Raw genomic sequence first — 12,734 nt, forward strand, 5'->3', positions numbered from 1 at the left:
AAAAAAAAAAGGAATCGACACGCACACATATATACAGGAGTAAAGAATGTCTGAAAATAAAAAAGAAGAGAAAAAAGAAAGAAAAATGGAGAAAGTAATCCTTCACAGCATTAGACCAATCGTATGTACGTATACGGGCCTATTATTAGTGAATAGACTTGTTTTTGTTTTGTTTTTTTTTTTGTTTTTGCAAATGAAAATACGCACCCGCCTGTTTCCCCCACCATGTAAACATTCTTATTCCTTTTCATGGTCTCTCTCTCTCTATCTCTTTCACTCACTACCTCATACTCATTCACTCATTCATTCATTTCATCATCTCTCAGCAGAGTATGCAGAACGTAAAATGGGCACAAACGGACAAATAATAACTGGAGTGTGAATGATAAAAAACCCCAAAAAATAGTTTAAAACAATGATGTCTCCATTCATTACTTGCAACCACTTTTTTTTGCCTGTCTGTAATGTAAGTGTACCTAGGAGTTTATATATATATATATATATATATATATATATATATATATATATATTCCTTTCACTCTTGTTTTCTCTGTCTTTGCTGTCTTTGAGGGAGGGGAATATGTAAACAAAGAAAAAAACAATAAATACAACGCAAAGACGAAAAAAAGGGGGAAAACAAAGAGAGAAAGAGAGAGAGAAATATAGAGAATGTGTTTGTATGTAGAGAATCAAACAGAAGAATCATCTGCATTTCTTCTCAGGGATGCTCTAGTACTTTTTTCTTTTATGTTTTCTAACAATGTTGGATTCTTTTATTTGCGCACATTTACTTTATGAATGATTTCTTCATTCCTTTCTTTCTTTTCTTTTTTCTTCTTTCGTTTTCTTATTTCTGAGTTTCAGATTCTTGTCGCTTCCGTTTTCTCTCTCTCTTGTTTGCTTTTCTCTTCTCAAGTTACATAAATGTGAGTTCTATTAGCAGTGCTTTCATATTCGTCTACACATTTTCCTCTCAATTTGTTTTTTTTTCTTGAGCTCAGCCGTCAAGTGTGACTGTTCTTCGAAGAAAATAAACGTGGAAATATATGAACACAGATATATATATATATAGTTAGAGAAACAATACATACATGTACACACACACACACATCTATTTCTACATCTATGTGTACCCATGTATATATATATGTATCTCTCTTTCTCTCTCCCTCCGTGCGCTCTTCAGAAAAGAGGAAAAATAAAAATAAAAATAAAAAAAAAAAAAACACTTTTTTTTTCATTCGCTAATCCGTCATCAGTCCGAATTAACCAAGTAAGTATGTATCAATTGTTGTTGTTTTTTCTTTTTCCTGTGAATTTGCGTATGCGTGACTTTTTTTTTTTTTTTACCTTGGGATTCGAATACAATGACGTTTACTCTTTTTTTTTCAAACAACAAAAAAAAAAAACAAAGGGGGGTAATCAACAGGGAATGCAAGGGAGAAAAAAAAAAAAAAAAGACAAAGCGATGACGTACAATATTTTTTGGTAGAGCCCATACACTGATAACGAAAACACACAAACACAAAAAAAAAAAGAAATAGTACTGCAGAATGAGACACAAAAGCAAAAAGAGGCTCCTGTTACCACTGTTGCTGTTGCTTATACTCCTACTCCTACTACTCCTACTAATACTAATAATAATGACAATAAATAATAATAGCAGTACAACTTACTTCCATGAACATGTGGTTATATTTGTATGAAGTACTTTGTATTATATATATACGGACTCATACCCTCTCTCTGTGAGATGAAAATCTCACAAAGAAAAAAAAACAAATCAACCACACACAGATACACACAGAGAGACTCATATATATATATATATATATATATATATATATATATATATATATATATATATATACTGAGAGTAGACTCATTAGCACAAATCATGACAGAATCCCTTACAGTACCGCTCCGCGATGGTTCCCCCGCGCCAGGCCGGGATGTACACAAGCCCCGTCTCCTCCTGCACCACCGCCTCCTCCACCACCCGCCCCAGTCGACTCTGCAGTTTGCGGCAGTACAGCAGCAACGCCGTGCTCTTCGCCCGCACCGTCTCCGCCGCCTCCGCCACGTCGTCGAAGGGCGCCATGAGGCCAAAGTCGCCGGCGTCGGGCGCTGCGAAGAGTGACGGCAGCGCTGGCGGGCGGGGGCGGGCGGCGATGTGCATAAAGAGACCAAACAGCACCACCCACGGCGTCCCACACGGCACATCCACCGCATCGGAACTGCGAACAGTATCTGTGGATGGGAGAGGACCGTAACTTCCACTGCCTGTACTCTGCCGCAGTTGGGAATTCGTATTTGTCGTCGTAGCGGCGCTGCTAGTGGTTCGATTGAAGTTATTGTGATCCGTATGGTTGTTATTATTATGATGATGATGATGATGATGATGATGGCTACTTTGCGGCATGGAAGATGAACCCGCACGTACGGCACTACTGGTACGATGGGAGGAGAGAATCACAGATCGTAACTGTGTCGTCTCACTTAACACATCCTCAAGGAAAAGACTCCAATCATCCATTTGCTGTTCAAGGGCTTTAAAGTTATCCTTGCGAAATGGTCGTGGTTGTTCATCACTATGAAAGAGAAGACCTTCAAGACACTCAAGGCATTCAAAGATAAGATGCATCGTCACTCGTTCCCAGTGAAGCATTCCACGTAGTTTTGTATCATCTACATGCAATTTTTCACTTGGTATTAAAAAGAATCCACCAACAGTTTCTTTTGGTATACCTTCAGGAAGACTCCGACTCGATTTTTTAAGGGATTCACGCATACGTGAGGCAATAGACTCTAATTCAATGCCTAAACCAACGAGGCGTGCAGAGTCATTTCTAATGGTTTCAGCAAGGTTTGCAGATCCCATTGTAGTATTCGTGGTTGTTCCACCAACTCCACCTGCAGAGATTCCAGCGTTAACACCACGTAAAGAGCCTCCCAGACCACTTTCTACAGTATTTTCTTGACTCTCTAAATCAGATAATAAGGTCTCTGCCATTACCAAAATCGCCTCATTACGGCAGACATCCACCATAACTTGTGCTTCCCGAAGATGCCATAAAACAGCAAATTGCATAAAATCTCGAAATAAATCTGGTTTAGCATCTCCTTCATAAGGTTGATAAATAACTTTTTGAGTCTCTTCCAGGCAACACCAAAATCGTCCAACTTCTTTTAAAAATTCCTCTACCGATGTAAGTTGACCTTCAATAATACCTAATGTCCTTTGAGGTTGTACTGTAAGTACTGCAATTGCGGTGGGAATTGGAGATTGTGAACGACCTATATGTTGTTCGGTATTCCCATTACTAAGTATTAACCTCCCTACATCATTATTCTGATCAAGAACTACATTATCAGGTGAAAATTCACCTGTAACACGTTTTGTAGATCCATCATTATGAATATATTGCTGCATAGAAAGAAGTCTTGATACCAAAGAGATGAGTCCAACAATACACTCTGTAATCTTTTTTGGAGAACTAGATACCGATATCTGTTCAACTTCTTGTATAGTTTGATTGATAAGGTGCATATGACGATGGAAAGAATGTTGATTGGAAGAATCAAAACTAGAATCAGAAGACATCACAAGAGAGGTTTCTGCTTCTTCAAGAAGACGTTGTGCATGTGTTCGAAGAGCCTGTTCCATACGAGCGATACCATTTATAAACGCTGCATTACGTTCAACTATACGTGTATTATGACGTTGTAAACTTTCAATTTGACGTCTATGCGATTCCCGTTCACCCTGTCCAGAACGTGTAATTTGGGCAACCCAACGTAATAATGACTCAGGTGGAAGTTCTGAACCACCAATGGTGCTACTCTCATCCATCCTGGTAGAACTGTTATTATTACTATTACTTTCAGCCACACTAGTTCCACGTCGTTCAACATCTATTGGAGGGGCTCCACTAGGACGTCGTCTCTCACTATCTTGAATACCCCCAGAAGTTGGTGTAGATGGTATGGCGGATCCAGGAGTATTAGCAATAGTATTAGGAACAGGTGCTACAGTTGTGGCTGCGGCTGAAGTTGAAACAGAAGCCGCATTACGACGAAGACGTTCCACTGCTGCCGCGATAACACGACCCTCAAGTGTTTGATATTCCTTCTCAATAGAGGCCATTCGATCGGCATCAAGTATTGGACCTAATTCATTGTTCATTGCCATTTGAGAAACAGATAAATGTAATTTGGAAAAATCATCCAATAACAAACGTGAGACACGTGTTTGGGCGAAGAGTCCTTTGAGATCTTCTGTCTTTTTTTCTATACTAGTTAAAGATTCCATAAGACCTGCGGGTGGTTCAATCTGGACGGACAGCCCCTTCTCAATATAACCTAAGTTATTAGCACTGTTACTATTACTGCTATTTTTGTAGCTGTGATGGCTATTATTATTATTATTATTATTACTATTATTATTAGTATTATTATTAGTATTGGCGTTATTGTTCTCATTCCGAGATGATGCTGCAACAGCGACGCGATGCTGTGGTGGATTACTCATATTACTCTCTTCCCGCATCGTTGTCGGTCTTTTTCCTGTAGCAAATACAATAGAATTATGCGGTACATGTGCTCCTCCTGCTCCTGCCGCTGTTGTTGTGTTGGTAGTGTTGGTAGTAGTAGTAGTAGTGGCGATAGATGGAGAAATGGGCGTGACAACGTTATGATGATATGGAATAACTCCTGTACGACGAGTACTTGGACCTTCTAACATAACTTTTCGTTGTTGAGGCACATACGCCGCACCTGCGCCTTTACCAAACTGTTTGGAATCCTCATAGTTAAACACCGTGAGATACCGCTCAGACCGTCCTGTCTCCTGTACAGTGACAGCAAATGGTAGAGCAGTGAGAAGTCGCATTCCAACAGAAGTAACACTTCCCTCTAGTGCGATACCACGAAAGAGAAGAGATGGCACAAGTGGATCACTAATATCTATTAAACCAATGGCCTCCGTTGTGCATTGCAGTAACTCTCCATGACCAGTGACAAGGGCTTTGTCTTCTAGAAATGCCATGGAAGTGAGGGTGACATTGATATTCACTAGAATATCACATGTACTAGGATCAATAACGGCAAGTCCACGTGTAAGGGCAACATAAACGACACTCTCAGGTTCATAATATTTAATAAAACGCATTTCACTCTTCATACGAAGAGAATTTTCTGGTTTATCAGTTGATTGCTTTACTACTCGTACATTATTTCCAGAACTATCAAAAACACGAATAAGTGTATCATCACTAATACCCCATACTTGTTTATAGTTACGTAAATAACATAAATCAGATATAATAGTAGCAATGTTTCTACTCTTTGTACGACGTCGTGTTTGTGGATCCCATACTTTAAGTGCTTTATCATAACCAGCTGTCCAAACCTTACCATTACCAAAAGACCACAATCCTGTAATAGTTTGTGTATGTGCATTTCTAATAACACCACTTGAAGTAAAATCAGTTAAATCAAAAATTGCGATATTACCACGTGCTACTCCACACCAAAGAACATAACTTTCTTCACTTTCACTTGTACTAGGTTTTGATTTTGATCCACTTGTACGATTGTTATTTTGTGTGGTTGAAGGAGCAGATTTAAATGAAACAGATTTCGCCGCTGGTACATGTACCACCGCCAAAGCATAAACATGAGTAACATGTAATGTTCGACTAATATTAAGTTCTACCCCTTTAAAATCCATAATAGCTACTTCATCATCTCCAACGGCAACTAATAAAGAACCAGCATCTGGGCCTACAACCATTGCACGCACTGGTTGGCCTACCGACATGCGGGAAACTGGACGTGAGAGTTTTGGGTGAAGCACAGGAGATCGACCTTTCTTTGATTTCAAGGTATTAGCACTATTATTATTATTATTCACAAGACTATCATTAGCTGGTGTAGAGGCTACAGCTGTACTACCATGATCTACAAATGTATTATCATCATCAATAGTATTCGGTGTATATTGCGTCGTTGGCACTGTTTCCATCTTTCCTACAGATGTTGAGTTTGTTGGTCCGGTGGCTGCTGTGATGGTGGCCCCAGCGGATCCTACTTCTTGACTGCTGGAGTCCTCCTCCGAGTCGGTGCTGTTGTGCACACCTCCCCGCTCTGGGGCTAATGTATACATCGGCAGTCGTGATTCGGCCTGCACAGAGGCGGGCGGTAGTCGTGCGAACTTCTCCCCAACACCCCAACCGCCGCCTGTTTCCACCGTGCCTAGAGAGAGCTCCGGTATAAAGGGCGCACTCATTTAGGGAAATAAGTGGTGGGGTTCAAAGGGTACTAGAAAACGAAAATATAACTTCGTTTGTTGTGTTTGTGTATAGGTTTCTTTTCTTTTTTTTTCTTTTTTATTTCCTTCCTTTTTTTTTTTTCTTTCTTTCCTTCTTTCCTATCTTCTCTTTCACTGTTTACAATTCACTTGTCCCTTCACACTATTGATGTGTGGATTGGTTTGGTTTGGTTTGGTGGTAGTGTATTTGGATTTTTTAGTAGATGTAGATGTTGTTGTTGTTTTTTTTTTTTCTTTTTTTTTTTGACTGTAGACGCTGATGTTTATTGAAGTGTATATACGTTAACTTCTTTTTCTTCTTACTGTACTCCTCAGAGCTGAATTTATTGCCTGTGGAAAGACCCACAAAAAGAAATAATGGGTCTTTTATTTGTTAACGAATTCAAACAAGCAAACACCTCTCGTTTCTACAAACAAACACACACACAGAGAGAAAGAGAGAGTGGTACAGATAAAGAAAGATAAAAAGAGAGGGATAAGGATACAAGGGGAGAGTCAGAACACTAGTTGTCCCTTTTATTTTATACCCCCAAGACGCAGAGAACTCTTCTCTCAATTAATGTACGTATAATAATAGACGCTCTCTTTCTTTTACTGAATCAGTAATGCGGTAGGTAATACTTTACTTTGTTTTTGTTTTTTTGTTTTTCTTACTTTCTCCTTTTCTTCTTTTGGTGTTTCCACGTATTTCCCAGACTCCTGTTTTGTTCCTTATAATATTCACTCCCTTTTTTTTTTCTTTCTTCTCTTTTTTTCTTCTCTAGCTTTATTCCTTCTCTCTTCGTTCAAACCAATTTTTGCTTTCCGTTTTTTTGTTGTTGTTTTTTTATTTTTCTTTTTTTCTGTATCTCTCTTTTATATTCTTTTCGTTTTTTTTGTTGTTGTTCTTGACGTTCTTTCCTTTTCTCTTTATTCCTTTTCTTCGTCACCTTCTAATACTTTTTTCCCTCTGTAGTTGGTCCTGTTACTACTACCGTTCCTGCTGCTGCCCACTGCTGTGATTTCCTTAGAAACACCCTCAGAATGGGAGAAAGAGGAACGAAGGTGACAGAGATAGAGAGAGAGAGAGAGAGAAAGGTCAATCCGCAATACTGTGCACAGAACCCTTCACTCTACATGTGTATATATATATACAAATATAGAGATAATACATAGTTGTGTATTGTTTATGTAGATAGAGGTGTGTACATTTTGTGTTTGTGGAACAAAATGACAACAACACGTACATAAACAATACATAAATTGTGTGTGTGAGAGAGAGAGAGAAATAAAAAAGAAGAAAAGGAGAAGAGAAAAAGAGAATAGAGCAAAGTGAGCAAAGTGAGCAAAAAAAAAAAAAAAATCCGTTGAACAGTACATATTACAGAGAGTAATGAAATAAATAAATACTCATATGTTTTTTTATTCATTTCACAACACAAAGTATTAGAAATACTTATGTCGTACCGAGGAAAACCAAAAAAAAAGAAAAACATATGTTTCTCTCCCACGGATAGTTCCATCGAAGAAGAAAAAAAGGAAAAAGAAAAAAGTGAATCTATGTTTATATATATATAAACAATTATCTTTCCACCATCGCACCCTTCTTCTTATTCCTTCTTTCCCTTTTCCTCACTTATACTGCAGTTACTTTACTTCAGCTGAGAGAGAAGGTACTCAAGAGCCCTTGTCCTCTCACCAAAGTCACGTACAGCAACGCAGGAGCACTTGAAGGTCTTCTTTAACTCACCATCGGCGCCGACCTTTGTGAGTCCAGCCCATTGGGCGAGCTTCTCACGCTCCTCAACGTTGATGAGATCAATCACACCCTGCTTGGCGAGTGCCGTGATGAGCTTCTTGTACTCCTCATCCTCGCAGTCATCGGCGAGAATGCAGAGATGTGCGGTGCGGCGGTAGAGGGCGCGGGCCACTTCGGAGAGACCGCGGACGAGGCCGTTGACTTCACGTGACTTCTGCAGCACAATGCGGATAGCGTCTTCGAGGCTCTCCGGCGTCGCATCCACGAAGGCATCAACCACCGGGGGACAAGTGACTTCCACAGGTGTTTCCTCTGCCATACTTACGAGATGTTATCGCTCTTGGGAAAGAAACTATATAGGTAAGGATATAGTATGGATATCACAAAATAAAAAAGAAAGAAAAAAAAAGGGGGGAAAAAAAACAGTACAATACAAATAAGAAATATGATAGCATTGATAGTACAGAATATAGATTCATAAATTATAAATACAAAGACTCACATCATACGTAAAGATTATTTTTTTTTTTTTGGTTTATTTGGATTATTTGGTTATTCTATTTTTATTTCTTTTCCTTTGCCTTATTTATTTCCTGAACCATTCCAGAGAGAAATTATCGGAAACAATAAAGTAGAAATAAATAAAAAAGAAAAACCAGAAATAAAAAACAAATAAAATGTGTGTGTGTTCAGCCTTCGCGTTCCTTGGCTTTCTTCTTCTTTCTTCCACTCATGTCCGCCTCGGTTCCCTTTGGCCCATGTGCTCTTCCAATGCTCAAACACACGCCCACACAAATAGACAATCACACACATACAGAAAGAAAAAGAAAAAAGAAAAAGAGATAAATATAAAAGCACATAAGGCCAATATATTATCCCTTTCTTCTTCTCTTCTTGTTCTTTCCTTCTTATCGTGTTGTTTACTTGTGGCGGAAGGCGCGACGGCGAGTACCCACGCGTTCCTTTTCCTTTCCGCGAGACTTGAGGTACGGCTTGGCGTGGCTGCCGGGCACACCGGCGGCGCCGAAGTGCTTCACCGCCTCACGTCCAGCCTTGCGGCCGCGCAGCAGCATTGTGTTCTTCCCCGTTGGGGCGACCATGGCGAGCTGGTCGAATGTCAGGCACTCGCCGCCGGCGCCGGTGATGCGTTCGCGGGCGCTCTTCGAGAAGCGCAGCGCACACACGCGGAGGGCGGGGATGCGGGCCATGCGCACATCATCGAGGACGTCCCCGACGACGACGGCGATGGGGGCCTTTTTGCCCTTCTCGAGCCACACGGACTTGCGGCGGAGGCAGACGGCGATGCGGCTGAGGGAGATGGGGGCGCGGTTGCTGCGGCTCTTCAGCAGGCGCTGGTGGACGAGCTTGTTGAAGCTGGAGTTCGTGCGCTGGGCGAGGAACTTGTAGAGCTTGATGAGCAGCTTGATGTACGGGTTCGTCGAGTACGTGTGGTGGCGCACCACGCGCTTCTTCTTCTGCACACCAGTGAGGTCAACTCCCATTCTTGTTTCTTGGTATGTTTCTTTTTGCTGGTTCTGCTTGGTTTACGGTTTATTCGGCTGCGGCTGGCGAGCTGAATAAATCTAAAAAAAAAAAAACAATTGAAAACGGAACACTCCGAACGCACACTGTCGTTCAGGAAGTTAAAATTAAAATTAGAAAAAAAAAAAAGAAAAAGAAGAGGAAAAAGAGCATTCAGAATGAAAAAATAATAATAATAACAGCATAGTTTATACTGGCAATGCAAGTGTTCATTCACTCCATTCATTGTATTGGATAATCGTTTTTTTTTTTTTTTCTATAACAACCTCTCATGTGAATTTCTCTCAAGCCACCTACTCACCCTATCACCCGCAATAATAATAATAAAAAAAGTGTTTCGTCACATCTCACTCTTTTTCTTCGTTTTCCTTCTCGTTACAATCAACCGCGGTGATTATTGAAACAACATCCCTTATCTTTCTTTCTTACTCTCTCACTGCAAAAGTGCAAATAAATATATGATTCTGTGTTTTTTGATTATTCGAAAGGTCATTTATATGCGAATAAGTGGGATTATATGTGAATATGAACGTATTGATATATATATATATATATATATATATATCACTTGGTTCCTTCACTCCTGACGTCGTAGTCTTTCCTTCAGTTTATCTGTTCCTTTCTTGGGCAATGGTGGCATTTTTTTTTTTTCTTTTTTTCCTCTCTCTTCTCCTTTTTTTTTTCTTTTAGTCTCCTTTTGGATTAAATTTAACACAACACATCCACATTTTCTTCGACTGAGTCCTCCTCTTCCTTTTCCACTTCCTTTTTTTTTCTTTTTGTTGTTGCTTTCTTCTCAAGATGCCCTTCTGATTTCTTCACCTGTTCCAATCACGATCCTTTTTAATCTCTCCTTCTTCTTCCATTCACATATATATAATCATCTCACTTCTTCTCTTTCTCTCCCACAAAAAGATGCAATACACTACAATACACATGCATTACTCTCTCCGCATCTCTTGATCTTTTGACCCTTCTTCATACTTTCCTTTCACTCCCCCTTTCTTTTTTTTTTTTGCTCTTTCACCGCTTTCTTCCTTTTTTCTTCTTCTTTCTCTGTTACTATTTCTCTGGTGGGTCCTGCAATAACGGTTTTTGATTTCGAGCAAGATCAGAGTATGGCGCACCAAGCGCACTGTACGCCCATGCCCATGCAGCAGCCGTACGCTTGCGATTCGCCTCTGCAAGCATTCCAGTCGTTCTCTGCATTCCTGCAGTGTCTGATGATGATGATGATGAGACTTCTGATGTTATTCCTGTTGTTTTTCCTTCTTTGGGTGTTGGTGGTAATGTACCGGCGTGTCGGGCGAGAGCAAAGACGAAATCATCCATAGCGGGATCATCACTGTTACCACGGGCGACTATCCATGTGCCAGAGTTCACCTCACCAGGCAGTTGCTGCACTCCCCATCCACTAAAACCGCAAATCACCATAATATCATTTGGGTCAGCTGTGCCATCTTCAATCTTCTTCTGCAGTACATCATAGTTTCCATCCACCCAAAGTGAACGAGAGAGGGGAATGGCATCATCCACGTCAGGAATACGGTGTAGTAGTAATATACTGGAGTCAAAAGAACCACGACTGACCGGTCCTCCAATCATAACAGTGTGATTACTGAGGTGTTTACCCAGAATAGGATGTACATGATTTAAACGAATCGTCGCACTTACTGGCATTAACATACCTTCCTCATTCTCTAAAGGTTTGTTCAAAACAAATGCCGCTGATTCATTAGGGGTGGCACGAACCACAATCATAACAGTATAGCGAAAGAAATCATATAATTGAGGATGTGCCAACAACAATTGTACTGTTTTAGGAGTTTCAAAAGGTGTCTTACTAGGAGTTTTACTGCTACTACTACTCTGTGATTCTTCCCCACCTTCGATGGTTTCTTTTTCCAATGTTACATCTCCTGTTGAAATGCCCATATCTTTCTCTTCCATACCCACTTGTTCCAATGCATCTGATAGTCCTTTTGTGAGAGAGAGATGATGCATTTCTTCCACCTTACTTACCACTGTTAGTTTGGGTTTTGGCATAGTTGCAGCCAATTCAGGTGGTGGGACCACACTGCTGGAGTGTTTTTCCGCCATATCTGTCACATATGCAAGTTCTTTAAGTACTGCGAAAGCCCTGTTCAGTTGAGTTACTGTAAAAGGTGTACTTTCAAAAGATTCTCGAAGTGTCTGTAAAAGTCCTAATGGCATTGAAGTATTTCCAGTTCCTTTACTACCAACATCTGTATTACTCTTGCTTTCAGCACGCTTGATAGCACCATCACTATCACTATTACCTCCACTGTTACTACTACCACTGCTACTACTCCTACTACTAGTACTACTGCCGCTGCTGGTAGTTGTAGTTGTAGTTGTAGGAGTATTCTTCTTGGGGGCTTTGGAGTTGTTGTTCTTTGCAGAATTCTCTTCTTCCATTGGGATAAAGAATTCCCTCCCACTATTCAGTCTGCGTATAAAGTTGTCCAGAAATACACGCGACTCTGGCCATCCCGCCTGCTTTGCCACATCAATGGAGACCCAGTCACCGCGGCGGTGATCGTACACTCGCTGCGGAGAACATGTTAACACGGAGCGCATGGCGATATCTCTCTCTACTTTGTAGGCTTTCTTGTAAATCTGCCGATACACTGTGCGGACAATCTTCTCCATCTTCCTTATCCTCCCCTTCTCTACATTATCGTACAAAATATATTTATATATTTACAAAGAATAAGAATGAAAACAAGAGTGAGAGAAAGAGAGTAGTCGTAAAGGGATTAGGTATGAAAAATAAAAAAAAAAGAGAGAATAGGAAAAGGAATAAAATTTGCATAAAAAAAGGATTTTTTTTTTTTTTTGTCATCGTATGGATTTACTCCATGTGTTGATGAAGGAAAAAATAATAATGAAATAAAGAGAAATTAGACCTCTCTTTTTTTTTTTTTCATTATTATTCTTTCCTTTCTTCTTTGTATCCTTTCTTGTTGCTGCTGTCGTCGCTAACATATTCTCTGTAGTGAATAATTCACCATTCATGTTATTGGTTAATCCACTGTTACTCTCACGGAATTCACCATAAAACCACATAAAAAAGTGCTGCATCTCCACGCAGACACACAA

At 40.1% G+C, this 12,734-nt stretch overlaps 4 protein-coding genes across 4 annotated transcripts; all 4 read right to left on the reverse strand.

Annotated features, from left to right (window-relative positions):
- Nucleotides 1–1,885: 1,885 nt before the first annotated feature.
- TM35_000301940 (uncharacterized protein) lies at nt 1,886–6,289 on the reverse strand (the record flags this gene model as incomplete). The annotated part of the gene is made up of 1 exon (XM_029028517.1): nt 1,886–6,289. The coding sequence occupies one exon, from the start codon at nt 6,287–6,289 to the stop codon at nt 1,886–1,888; it is 4,404 nt and encodes a 1,467-aa protein (XP_028880220.1).
- A 1,673-nt stretch (nt 6,290–7,962) lies between these two features.
- On the reverse strand, nt 7,963–8,388 carry TM35_000301950 (40S ribosomal protein S12; the record flags this gene model as incomplete). The annotated part of the gene is made up of 1 exon (XM_029028518.1): nt 7,963–8,388. The coding sequence occupies one exon, from the start codon at nt 8,386–8,388 to the stop codon at nt 7,963–7,965; it is 426 nt and encodes a 141-aa protein (XP_028880221.1).
- A 601-nt stretch (nt 8,389–8,989) lies between these two features.
- TM35_000301960 (large subunit ribosomal protein L18e) lies at nt 8,990–9,571 on the reverse strand (the record flags this gene model as incomplete). The annotated part of the gene is made up of 1 exon (XM_029028519.1): nt 8,990–9,571. The coding sequence occupies one exon, from the start codon at nt 9,569–9,571 to the stop codon at nt 8,990–8,992; it is 582 nt and encodes a 193-aa protein (XP_028880222.1).
- Nucleotides 9,572–10,673: 1,102 nt separating this feature from the next.
- Nucleotides 10,674–12,284, reverse strand: TM35_000301970 (uncharacterized protein; the record flags this gene model as incomplete). Its single annotated transcript, XM_029028520.1, has 1 exon — nt 10,674–12,284. One exon carries the CDS (start codon nt 12,282–12,284, stop codon nt 10,674–10,676), a length of 1,611 nt encoding a protein of 536 aa, XP_028880223.1.
- Nucleotides 12,285–12,734: the final 450 nt, after the last annotated feature.

Source organism: Trypanosoma theileri, assembly GCF_002087225.1.
Source record: "Trypanosoma theileri isolate Edinburgh chromosome Unknown TM35_Tth_30_V1, whole genome shotgun sequence".
Taxonomy (NCBI): domain Eukaryota; phylum Euglenozoa; class Kinetoplastea; order Trypanosomatida; family Trypanosomatidae; genus Trypanosoma; species Trypanosoma theileri.